Source organism: Triturus cristatus, chromosome 4_2 (assembly GCF_964204655.1).
Source record: "Triturus cristatus chromosome 4_2, aTriCri1.1, whole genome shotgun sequence".
NCBI lineage: Eukaryota > Metazoa > Chordata > Amphibia > Caudata > Salamandridae > Triturus > Triturus cristatus.
In genome coordinates, this window is record NC_140586.1 from 53,829,787 (window position 1) to 53,842,004 (window position 12,218).

At 42.6% G+C, this 12,218-nt stretch overlaps 1 protein-coding gene across 1 annotated transcript; it reads right to left on the reverse strand.

The window, feature by feature from the left end:
• Positions 1-2,021: 2,021 nt before the first annotated feature.
• Positions 2,022-11,910, reverse strand: RLN3 (relaxin 3). The gene is made up of 2 exons (XM_085600030.1): positions 11,637-11,910; positions 2,022-2,404 (listed from the first exon to the last, which is right to left on the reverse strand). The coding sequence occupies exons 1-2, from the start codon at positions 11,809-11,811 to the stop codon at positions 2,106-2,108; spliced, it is 474 nt and encodes a 157-aa protein (XP_085456156.1). The 5' UTR covers positions 11,812-11,910; the 3' UTR covers positions 2,022-2,105.
• Between the last annotated feature and the right edge of the window lie 308 nt (positions 11,911-12,218).

A 12,218-nucleotide genomic window follows, 5' to 3' on the forward strand; every position in this document is an offset into this window, starting at 1 on the left:
ATGTCTCTGTGTCTCTATTACCCCCTCATCTGTATCACCTCTGGCATTCTTCTCTCTCTCTCTCTCTCACAACTGCCTTCTGCGTATCTCAGGTCTGCATTGTCTCTTTCTCTCTCACACACATGCACACTCGTGCCTTTTTGTCTTTCTGCCTCTCATCTGTTTCTTCACAGTGACCTTTCTCTCTTCCATTCTTACAGTTTTCCATGGTCTTCTCTCTCTCTGGGCTCTTCTATATTTCCCTTTTCCTTTAGGTAACCAGGCATAGCCAAACACATGGAGACGCGCTTTTTGCAAGTGTGTTACTTTTTGTTTTCATGCGTTTTTTGTACTTTGATATACAGGCTGCAAAGTAATCTGAGGGGCACCTCGGAAGGGAGTAACTACATCACAAATTATATAAGACGGTAGCATATTATACTAAACAGAGAAATGTCCCCATTCAGGGCCGGACTGGCCGTAGCGGGCACCGGGCAATCCCCCGGTGGGCCGCATGGGTGGGGGCCGGTTTTCCTTGCAGGCAACAGAAAGTAATCAAAGCTTAGAGAGCCCTGATTCATTTCTGCTCCTTGCACTATCTTTGATATCTTTGAGACCAAGGATTACAAATGCATTGCCAGGGATTGCACGTTCAAACCAGGAGTCACAGCAGAGACCCCTGGCGACCTCTAAATGATGCCCATGAACACTGGCTGGCATCTCATTTTATATTCTAACTGATGCTATAGAATAAAGGGTAGGTGGCATTACACAGAAAGGTCAATTTGGTCCTGATGAAAGCCCTGTGATATTGTCACATGTTAGGAAGGGCAGACAGATGATGACCGTTAACAGAGATGAGGTGTCCTAACACTACCCACTCTCTTTTCAGCTTTTAAACGTGTATAATGTGGGATCAGGGCCCGTGGGGCGTAACAAAGCTACAGTATTTATCCTGTTCGATTGTTAATTCAATTTCAAGCTTACCCTCCATCCTTCTCAAATCCAAGAGACACTCACAATTAGAGCTCTGAATGAGCCCACCTGGAACTAGTTTATGATGGTGAAAGAGCACCTCTATGATGAAGCATGCCACATAATGTGGGTGAGGTGTTTTCACCCTTTTTACAGAATGTTTTAGTCAGAGGATCATCAAAAGCCACTTTAAGTATAGAGTACTTCTTTACAACAATAACTTCCCTGCTTTGCTAGGTTTTATGTTTCACGATGTATCCCTGTGAAGGGCAGAATGATTCAGGTCTGGATTACAGGACACTCATTCATTCATAATATGGGTAACCAAACAAGCGTAAACAGGGCCATTCAGCAAACAACTGGGCCTAACTGGAAGGTGAATATCTATGCACTGGCTGAGTGAATGGGGTGTGAGGTTGGCCCAGTTGTTGCTGACGTTAGCGAAAATGTTCAGTGGGCACGGTTGCCCAGACTTAATGGTAACTCATCTACTGGAAAATGACCTGCCACAGCTCATGTTACTTAAAGCTAAGAAAAAGGACCTTCGAGAGATTAAGAGGTTATGGGTCACTATACTTACAACTTGGACAGAGTTAGTGCGCAAGAGGATGTAAGAGGGTCTCTCAAGCCAAAGGCAATTGAGAAATATCTCACTAAATTTAACTGAGAAATGAGAGGAAACACGTGTTGGCTGGTTGTTTTTCTTTGTTGCATTATTAAATACATTTGCATATTATACTGGTGTCGACCACAGATATTCTTACAATACAAAACATTTCAACCATTGTTATAACCTTATTATGTGTGCCCAGGACTGTGCTTTCATTATTCGTGTGGGTTTTCGCCTTACATTTTCAGTTATAAGCTAATGGCATTGCCAATGCTTGTTTTACTTAATTGCTAATAAAGACAGACATTGAAGCAACCTGTATTTATCTGCTGAAAGGTACAGTGGGAAACAATGGTTCCTGTGCTGAGAGAGACACACACTTTGTTTATTGAAGTAGCCTTTTTATTCAGGGTTGTAAAGTGTTCAACACAAAACAACTTAAATTTCACAGCCAAGATATGAGTCCAAAGAATCTACAGGCGGAAACTCGCATTTGCTTCCAGTGTAGGCATGATTCTGCCCTATGCCCAAACTCCTGATATCAACACAGGGAGCTGATATCACTTTTGCTGCACCCCCACTTGCAGCAGGTATTGGACAAGCCCACAACAACATCACGTCCCCGACGCTCTGAGGGTCGCAGAGAGCCCAGCCCCTCGCCTGATACCCCGCCAGGCCCTTGACTCTGTCGCACTGAGCCAGTCAGCAGCTCCCGCCAGGCCGGCAGACTTCCGTAGTCACCCAGTTCTTTGTTAGAGAAGCCAGCCATGTTCCAGTCAATAGCTAGTCCTTCCTCGGACTCTGCGGTACCAGGGCCAGTGAGACCATCGAGCAGATCCGCTAATGAGGGAAAGAGAAAAAGAAAAGCACATATTGGGGTTCAGTACAATTGTACATATTCATTACATATTGGGGCTCAGTAGTCTTCCATATTTAGCCCTAACAGTTAATAAGTATACATTTATAGTGATTAATATGATTCTGTGTCTTATACTGAGCCCCTCTAGGACACAAGTGGTTTTTTTTTCATCGTTATAACTTTATACGGTCATTACAGCCATTAAAGTGCGAGTGCTTACAATACAATGATCTAATATTATACCTAAAAAAACATCATTAGATAATGCACATCTGCTAAAAGGTTATTATATTGTCACTGCTAATATAAAAGCAAAAATTTTTCAAAAAAAGATAAAATGTAATAATATTTTTAAAACGTGCCATATTAAAAAGGGAAACCAAGAAATAGCAGGATTCAATCGTTTTACAAATATGACATTATATAGCTATCACATAACATGGAATTACTATTTTAAGGGAAAGTTGCAGGAAGCAAACTATCTCGTCGTACATGCAAACCTTCTGATAATCCACATCTTTTCAAGGAATTTTGCAACTCCACATGCTACAAAAGGCCTACAATCTGATTTTAAGATGCGGAGCGCATCCCGGTGGCAACGAGTTCCTAATGTCCTACAAACAGGGGTTAACCACTGGTGTGTTGGGGAATTATAGAGAGGACAAGCAAAGAAAATGTGGCCAATGGATTCAATCATTGTGGGACAGCCCGGACAATGCTGTATAATGGGTTTTAACCACTTCTTTACTTGGCAATTCGTCCACTTTTCTAGCTTCCCAAGAACTTCCCAGACCTATCGCTATTAATAGTGATCTGACTTCATTTGGCCACCTAAACTTTTTAAAACGATCAAGCTTGGAAACCTCTTCAAGTCCTGCCAATATAGAAGGGGGCACAACCTAGCTTCATCCACAATTCAGCGTCTAACCATATCTAACCGCAGTGGATAAAGAGGTGTACTCTGGGGAGTGAACATAAAGATGTTAAATATTTGTTTTCTCTGGTAAGCAGGCTATCAATGTTTTCGAATCCCCAGAGTTCGGCCCCATAGAGGGTGGAACTCACTACCTTCTGGTCATAAATCTGCAAGGGGTGGCTATTGGCTTCGTTTTGGAGGTTCCATGTTCCCTAATCAGTGCCCTAGTGGTCTGTCTCTGTTGGAGGTTCCGCTTCGTAATGTGATCTTTCCATACCATTTTCTCAGATAGGGTAATACCCAAATACTCGAAGGTAGCCACTCTCTCAAACGGTATCCCTCCCAGTAGTATTTTGCCCCTGAATGTTCTATGTGGATTTATTAACAAAAGTTTGGTTTTTGAGGTATTAACCTCGAGACCTCTTTGATCGCAAAATGCTTTGAAAAGATTCAAGAGTAGTTGCAGACAACTGGGAATTTTGGACACTAACAATGTGTCGTTCGCAAACAGAAGAGTTGTTACTTTTGTTCCCCCCAATACCAGGGCATCGGCTGGAACTTCCGCTAAATATTGGACAACATCATGGATAAATATTGAAAATAAAGTGGGGGCCAGCACACACTCATGTCTGACCCCCCTTTCCAACCTGATCGGGTCCAACAACTGCCCCTGGTCTCCCCAGCGGACCCAGGCGTAGTTGTCCTCATGAAGACGGACAACCAACCTCAGGATTTCAGGGGGAAGACCTAGCTCCTGTAAAACATGCCACAACTTGCAACTGGGAATAAGATCGAAGGCGGACTTCAGACCAATGAAAGCAATATATAAGCTCCCCTTTTCAATGTTCACAGTTTTCCAGGCCAGTAAACTGAAACGTAACATCTGGTCAATTGTGCTAAATTTCCTTCTAAACCCTGCCTAGAAGGGGGACAGAATATCTTCCTCCTCCATCCCTGCAGTTATTTTTGCTAGAAGTGCCAGAGAGAAAACTTTCTGCGCACCATCAATCAAACTGATGGGCCTATAGTTGGTTGCTAGTGAACGGTCCCCTTTCTTAAAAACTGAGATCACCTCGGCTTCCTTATAGAAAGGTGGAATGGGAGCCCCCGCAGCAATACCATTTGCCAAAGCCCAGATATATTTGGACCAACTGGAAATATCACTTAGAAAGACATCACCAGGGATGCCATCCGGTCCCAGAGCCTTACCACGTACAATAGATTAAGTGTAATCTAAGCTAGAGAAAATAGACAAGTATTTGTTATATGAGACCAAAAATGCGTTCCTCTCCAATACTGATATCCAACAGGAGATAAATAGCAGTCAATGGGTATCAATAACATCCCGCTCCTATATTCATTCCTTCAATAAAGTAAATATCTGATTTTAAGGACGGTGTATCCTTTACTGAAGCACTAAGTGCCAGATGTACGAGGTATGTTTTCAGTCCGTTTGCGACTGGAAGAATGCTTTTCTGAGGACCACATGTATCATGCATTTTTGCGTTCGCAAATGGGCCAATTCTTAGAATCAGCCGATTGGCGAAAGCAAAAAATGTTTTTCACATGCATCAAACCCTATTTTGCGATTCGGTAGCCTGCTACCAAATCGCAAAATGGGTTTGCGATTCGGTATTTGGAAGGGGCGTATTTAGGGCGCCCCTACCAAATACTAAATCGTAACGGTATCTATGAATGTTTTGTGACCGTGAATGCGGTGAGAAAACATAAGCATTTTACCACCAACTTCAAGTTGGTGGTAACCCATTCGCAAACGGGAAGGGGTTCCCAAGGGTCCCCTTCCCCTTACTGAATGTATTAACAGACCACTGCCTGCTCTTACAAAATGAAAAGTGAACCAGTCATTATTTTTCTAAACTCAACCCGTTTTCCTTTAAGAAAAATGGGGTGGATTTTAAAAAAAAGGAAGCCTGCTTTATTTTAAAGCAATCACGGACATGGTGGTCTTCTGACCTCAGCAGGCCACCATCCCCGTGACTTTAAAAACTCCCAATGGGTCGCAAATTGCGACCTACCTCATTAATATTAATGAGGTAAGTCGATTTGCGACCCCCTAAGAATCGCTATCTGAAACTCTTGGAGTTTCATAAATTTTTAATAGCGATTACCCAATTGAGATCCGCTGAAAATCGCAATGAGGTAATCATTATAACAAATGTTGATACATGTGGCCCCAAATGTAGAAAATGTGAATTGGTAACTTATCACCAAATCGCATTTTTTTTTTTTTTCTCTTTTAACACATCCCGTTTTCCTTTAAGGAAAACAGGCGCCATTTAAAAAAAAAATACTTTATTATAAAACAATCACAGACATGGTGGTCTGCTGAACTCATCAAGCAACTATCCCTGTGATAGTTGTGATTCCTAATGGGTCGCAAACTGCCAAATTGAGAGCTTAGGGCCCGATTACGATGGCGGGCATTCCTATCAGGGATTGAGATCGCCCGACTGGATGTCAGCAGTCCTGCAGTAGCAAAAAGGATGCGACTGCCACCACGGCGGTCGCAGTGCCTATATTCATATTAATATTCATGGGGTAGGTCGATTTGCGACCCACAAGGAGTCCCTAAATGAAACTCAATGAGTTACATACATTAGGAATACTGATATCCTAATTGGGATTCGAAGAGAATCTCAATTAGGAAATCGGTATTCCTAACGTTTGTCCATCTGGCCCTTAGAGAATGAAAAAGAGAGAGAAAAAATACATCAATCTAAAGCTTAACCTCTCCTGTCAAGAGCACTGATTGAGAGAAGAGAGAATTGGATAAATAAAGAGGCGTGGAGCGAACAAAAATCCAGTATCAGATATGGGGACTCAATAACATGACATTGCTTAGTCCCAGAGCCGCCAGGCAATAAATATTAGTTATTTGGGATCAATAACATGCAGTCTTCTACACTGAGAGCCATCAGGCAATAATTATCAGTTATTAGGGATCAATACCATGCTTTCTCCTAAACTGAACTGCTACAGAACAAAAATTTCAAACTTTGTGGACCAATAGCATTTTGTATTACTACTCCCCCCCCCAAAAAAAAAATACAAATATCAGATCTCTGTGGTCAAGAAGATATCTTCTCCTATCCTGAAGAGACACAGACTGACAGATTGGTTCAAAAACACATCCTCCCTATCATATATTGATAGTTACCAGAACAAATGAGGAAGAGAGACAATGTTAGATATTGGGGATCAACAGCGTGATGCCTTCGATACTTAAGGCCACTATGAGCTATAAGAAACACAGTAAGAGGCTAGAATACCAAGGAGGAGAGAACTAAGAGATAAGTGAAAGCGAGAGAGTGACCTGTGACTGCTTCTACAGACAAGCCACCAGATTATACATATATCCTGTTGAGGGTCAACAAGATGAGACAGGGAGGTGAGTACTGAAAGGGAAAGTTAGAGAGGGAGCAAGAACAGGAGAGAAAAACAATGTGTGAAGGAGAGAGAAGAAAGCAAATATCAGATATTGGTGACCAGTAGCCTGTCATTTTCTTTATTGACCCCATAATGGAGATGTCTAACAGATGCTGTGACCAATTAAAGATGTTGTTGATTAATGGCTTCTCCTAAATTGAGAGCTTAGGGCCCGATTACGATGGCGGGCATCCCTATCAGGGATTGAGATCGGCCGACTGGATGTCAGCGGTCCTACAGTAGCAATTAGGATGCAACTGCCACCACAGCGGTCGCAGTGCCTATATTTTGCATTACGGCGGGTGCTGCAAAAAAGGGCTACTTGACATATACCTGCACTACGTGGCAGGCACAATGTGGTGCCTGCCAAATGGTGCAGGGATATGTAGGGGCGTACCATAGGTGCCCCCGGGTCGCGTGTCTGGGGGCAGGGGTAAAGGGGGCAAGCTAGGGGCCCCCAAATTCCCTTTCTGCCCGCCTTTTCATGGCGGGTTTATTATCATGAAAGGGCTGGCAGAAAGGAACACAGTAATGCCTTTGTAGGCATTACATACTGTCCGACAGGCTCCTTGAGCCTGTTGGATTACTGTCGGACGGTCTTTCCACCCCCTGACCGTCCGCCCGCCATCTTATAACATGGCGGGCGTTAAACATGCACACGATGGAGGTGAGACCACCACTGTCAGGCTGTCGGTGGCAGTCTCATCGTCATTTTAATCAGCCCCTTAGTGCCATTTTAGGGATTTTTGGGGCTCTGGTCAAAACATATTTGGCAGTCCCTGCTTAGAACAACTTTTAATTTTATTACCCATTTTCTGCTAATTTAAGCTCACATTATTCCAAACAATATAGAATTATACATTAAACTTTAAAAAATGGGGTCATGCAGAAACAGCTGAAACACAAACCCTTAACATGACATTGATTAAAAAGAGAAAAAGTCAGAAGAAGAGGAAAGCAGAGAGAGAAAAAGAGGTTGAGATACAGAAATAGACATTGGTCAGAGATGTTAAAAGAGAGAATGCTCTCTTTCCCAGGAGCCCCTGTTGGAATGTGGTGCCCTGGACTATTGTGAACTTTACCCATGCCTTAAATCGTCTCCGTTCAAAGAGCAACCAAACAACCAATAACATACTGCCTCCTATACTGAAGGCTGCCCTAAGGAGAGAGCCTGGAGGCGGGGAAGGCGGGGGTGGAGGGGTGCTATAAAAATAGAAATCTGAAAAAAAGAAAGTGGTGAAGAGAAAAGCAAATATCAATTATTGGGGAAGAGTAACATGCTAGTTCTTACACTAGGGACTACCAGGAAACAAATATCAGCTATTGGGATAAATAATGGGCCGGTTTCTACGGTGAGGACAGAACGCATCTTTAACAAAACAGTGCAACCCTAAATGAGGAGCAGAACATAGCACTTTAAAATGCAAAACCCAAATGCAAAAACTTTTGAATCCCTCACTGGCTTCTCCCTCCCGTCACTGCACATCTCCCTCAAATCTGGACTGGTACCCCGCAAAAAAGACAGCATCTCAGAGACAGACTCATTTATGCCCAGGCCCAGCAGAAATCACCATTTTCAAAAGCGGTATCAGACAATGACACACATAAATAATACAAAACAGTACAATCAGTACCAATGGCAATTACAATAAAGGTTATTGGAATTGTTTTTAAATATAATTTCTACATTTAAAAATAGACAATTCCTATTAATTACATATATTGTATAAGCACGTATGGTCAGTAAATGCAGCGCAGCTATGCCAGTGTGGCACTTGAAAGAAAACTATATTTCTTTAAAACAGCAAACCAATATATTCCCCTTTCAATACTGGAAAAATTCTCAAATCTCTCTGAAATAACTGCACACCTATAACATGGTGACCAATTACACCAAGACTTCGTGATTTCATGGCAAGCGCCCAATGTTTCAGTGAATACAATGAGAAATCACTCACATTATGGGGATTTACAAAGAACTGCGAGAAAGGCTAGACTAGTCAAATTTGTCGCATGAAGCTCTAGGCTGGCTTCTTCTTTCCCTAAAATCCCAAAAGGGTGGGCCCCAGATCTCACTAAAATTAGCAACGGATCGAGGTCTCCCTATAATGATGATAAGTCACTTAACCCCAATCCCTGTGAAATGCCCATAAAGGACCCCAGATTCCATTAACATGGACCGAAAAGTTGAGACGGGAAGACAGTCCCCTCGGTTTTCAATTTGACCCCCAACCCTCCAAGCACAAATGCACTTGGGGATGTTTGATTTATATACACGAGGTGACAGAGACGGCTACTCGGATACATTTAAATCCACATGCACTGGAGGGAGCAGGTTGAACTTTTGAGGGAGATGTATGAGGAGTTCACCAGGTTGATTTGAAACTTGCATTCAGTAGATGCAGTGGTTGTCAGGAAAATGTGAAAGAAAAAAAGAAGGTACTTACTGAAAGTGCAAATTAAACATTACAATATTACCAGCATTACATAAATAAATCCACAGAGTATTCAGTCTTCTCTCTTCCCAACACACAGATCCACAATTCCCCACTCATATGCCTACGCAGACATAGACTGGCACATACTAACATACAGAAACATTCAAAAATGCACATTGCACAAAAAGAGACCAGCCACACAAAAACATACTGGACAGATGCACAGAAGCATACACTGAAACTATTTGCAGGCACACCTCCACATAATGTCTTACACACCCACCGCACACAGACAATTCTATAAATGTATGCGCCGAACTACACACAATCTGAGACAAACATACCCAGGCACCAACACATACACACCTCACCAATCAAGTACAAATATCATACTATTATAATAGACTGGCGTAGTTACACACACCTTACATTTTATTCCCACTACTAGATACATGGCAACATTTTAGCGGAAAGTGTGAGATTTAAAAAATAATCGGTAGAATGTATTTCTCCGCATGACTTTTATTGAGGCCTGAATCTGGTCTATTGTCATGTATGGGACTTGCAAGTGGGCTGCTGCAGGATCGGATATGAGAAATGCTAATATTCAGTTTTTTTCATTCCCTGACAGGAGCACAGAGAAGCGCTGTGGCAAGCAGAAAGTGTGTAAGAAATGTGCATTGGCCTGCAGGAGCAGGTTACTGGCCTTCAAATCGGTAGTCTTGCGCCTGAATCAGGAGGGTTGGCATGTATGCTACTCCATTACTTACAGTGCCTGAGTGCAGCCTCTTCTGTTGCATGCTTGCCTTCCTCACTCCCTATTATATTGCTTCTGTCACCACCTCTCCTCACAAGTCACAAACCACAAACTCTCCTTTTGTGTAACCATTCCTTGCAATCAAACAGGGAAACAGCGTTTACAACGCTGTTAGAACAATGCAGGCACTACAACGAACACGCCCTAACAACGTGTTCCATTACAACGCAAGTCATTACAACGACTTACTATAGAGAACTCAGTGTTGGATTTTAAATCCAACACCTTTCCTACTATTGCACAGACTGGAGTTGGAATAGTAAAATATACTATTCCAAACTCCAGCACTTCCCTAAAACAAGTCTTTGTAACGACTTGCGTTGTAATGGAACGCGCGGTAATGGCGCGTTCGTTGATAGCCCACTTTGTATAGGCATGCGTTGTAAATGCTTGCGTGAATATGTGGCCTAGTCAATCAAACAATATATAACACCCTCTAATCCCGACTTCTACAACTAGTAGCTCGTGAACTACTGGTAACTCTCAAACTAGCTGCAAGTAGCTCTCCTGTGTGGAGCCCAACTAACTACATTAGAATATTTTGCATTGCTGAATGAATATATGTATACCAAAATTCAAAAGCGTGTATATAAGATGAAAATGTGTGCATTTTCAGAACGCATAGTTGGAAGTTTGTCTAAAATGGTTGGATTTCCAGTTGAAGTTCCAATTCAACCATTGCAACCATTTAGTTGGTTAACAATAAACATATGTTATTTCAGCCCCAAGATAATCGATAGGGATTTACCCTATCGAGTATCTTGGTGCTGAAATAACATAAGTGCTCATTTGCACTTTACAAATACACGTTATATTTAAAACTGATATGAGTGATGAATTATGTGGCATTGGGGAAACTTATTATTTACTAGCATAAGGTGGTCACTAATGTAAACTTTTTCGATGTGGTCACTTTTACAAAACTAATAATATTAGGAGCTTAGGCCGATATTGTTTTTTTACTTTCATAGCTCTTATTATAGAAAAGGTTGGAGAACTCTGCCTAGTCTGTCAACTCCTCCCCAGTGCTTAATATGAGTCATGGTTGCTAGTGGGGCCTACCAGCACTCATTTTTGGGGACTGGTACGTATTTTCCCTCATCAGATACTGACCACAATCAAGACAGGTAAAAATACACAAAGTGAAAAGACAGAGGAAGGGAAAGATTGAAAAAAAGATACAAAGGGTGAAACCAGGGACAAGAGTGAGATAAAGGGGCCGTGGTGTCTAAATAAAGAGGCCTGAGGTGAATTTAAGACTGCAAAGCCTTGGTATTCCGCGCACTAATTTTAATAGCACCACCAGGGCAGAGCTTTGGGCACCAGCACTTCATCTTTCACAAATTAAGCACTGCTCAGACCCTTCATTTGATTGAACTAACACTAATGATCACCAGTAACTCTAACCATAAAATAAATTAAGAAAACCTATGGAACAGTTTACTGAGTGGACAAGACTAAATTCCAACAAGCAAAAATAACTAATAACCACACACCTTGGATTCCGGAGTAGCGTGCTACCTGCCATAAAGTTCTTTAATGGCTGGTCATGGGTAGTAAGCGCTAGCTATATAAAGGCAAATAAAATACACTACCTGTCATCATGCCCCCAGATCTCCTCCATCTGGACCCGCCGCAGGTGAAGATGACAGCACGGATAAACTCCCGCCCACAAAGTTTCACACCATAGGGAGGGTTCCGGACTTCGGCTTCCACGCCCTGCTCTCCAGCCAGCAACCAGAGGGCTGCCACCAGCAGGAACTTGTGCATGGTGCGTGTCGGAGGTTTGTATGTGCAGCTGTTCACCTGCCCGTGTGCCTTCTGCGCTGCGGTTCAATGCTGCGCTCAGTGGTGCCCAACTTCGTCTTCCTTTACTAGACCTTTTATAGAGTCCACAATTTTTCAAAGGTGCACTCTCTCTTCCCCGGTCTCCATCTAGTGAGCATTCGTCACTTCGTGCGTCAAAAGGGACAGCAGATAACAAGCGCCACACGACCTTTCAGGTACCACAACGTGACCTTTCTGGTTTTTCTAACCTTTTGGCTTAGCACTGATAATTATACATTGGTTGTGTCAACGTTCCATCTACAGAGAACATCTCACAAAAGTGTACCCCCCCCTCATGCATGTATGCATGTGAGTAGCCTCCGTTCCTTAGCCTGGCCCTGCACATCGAA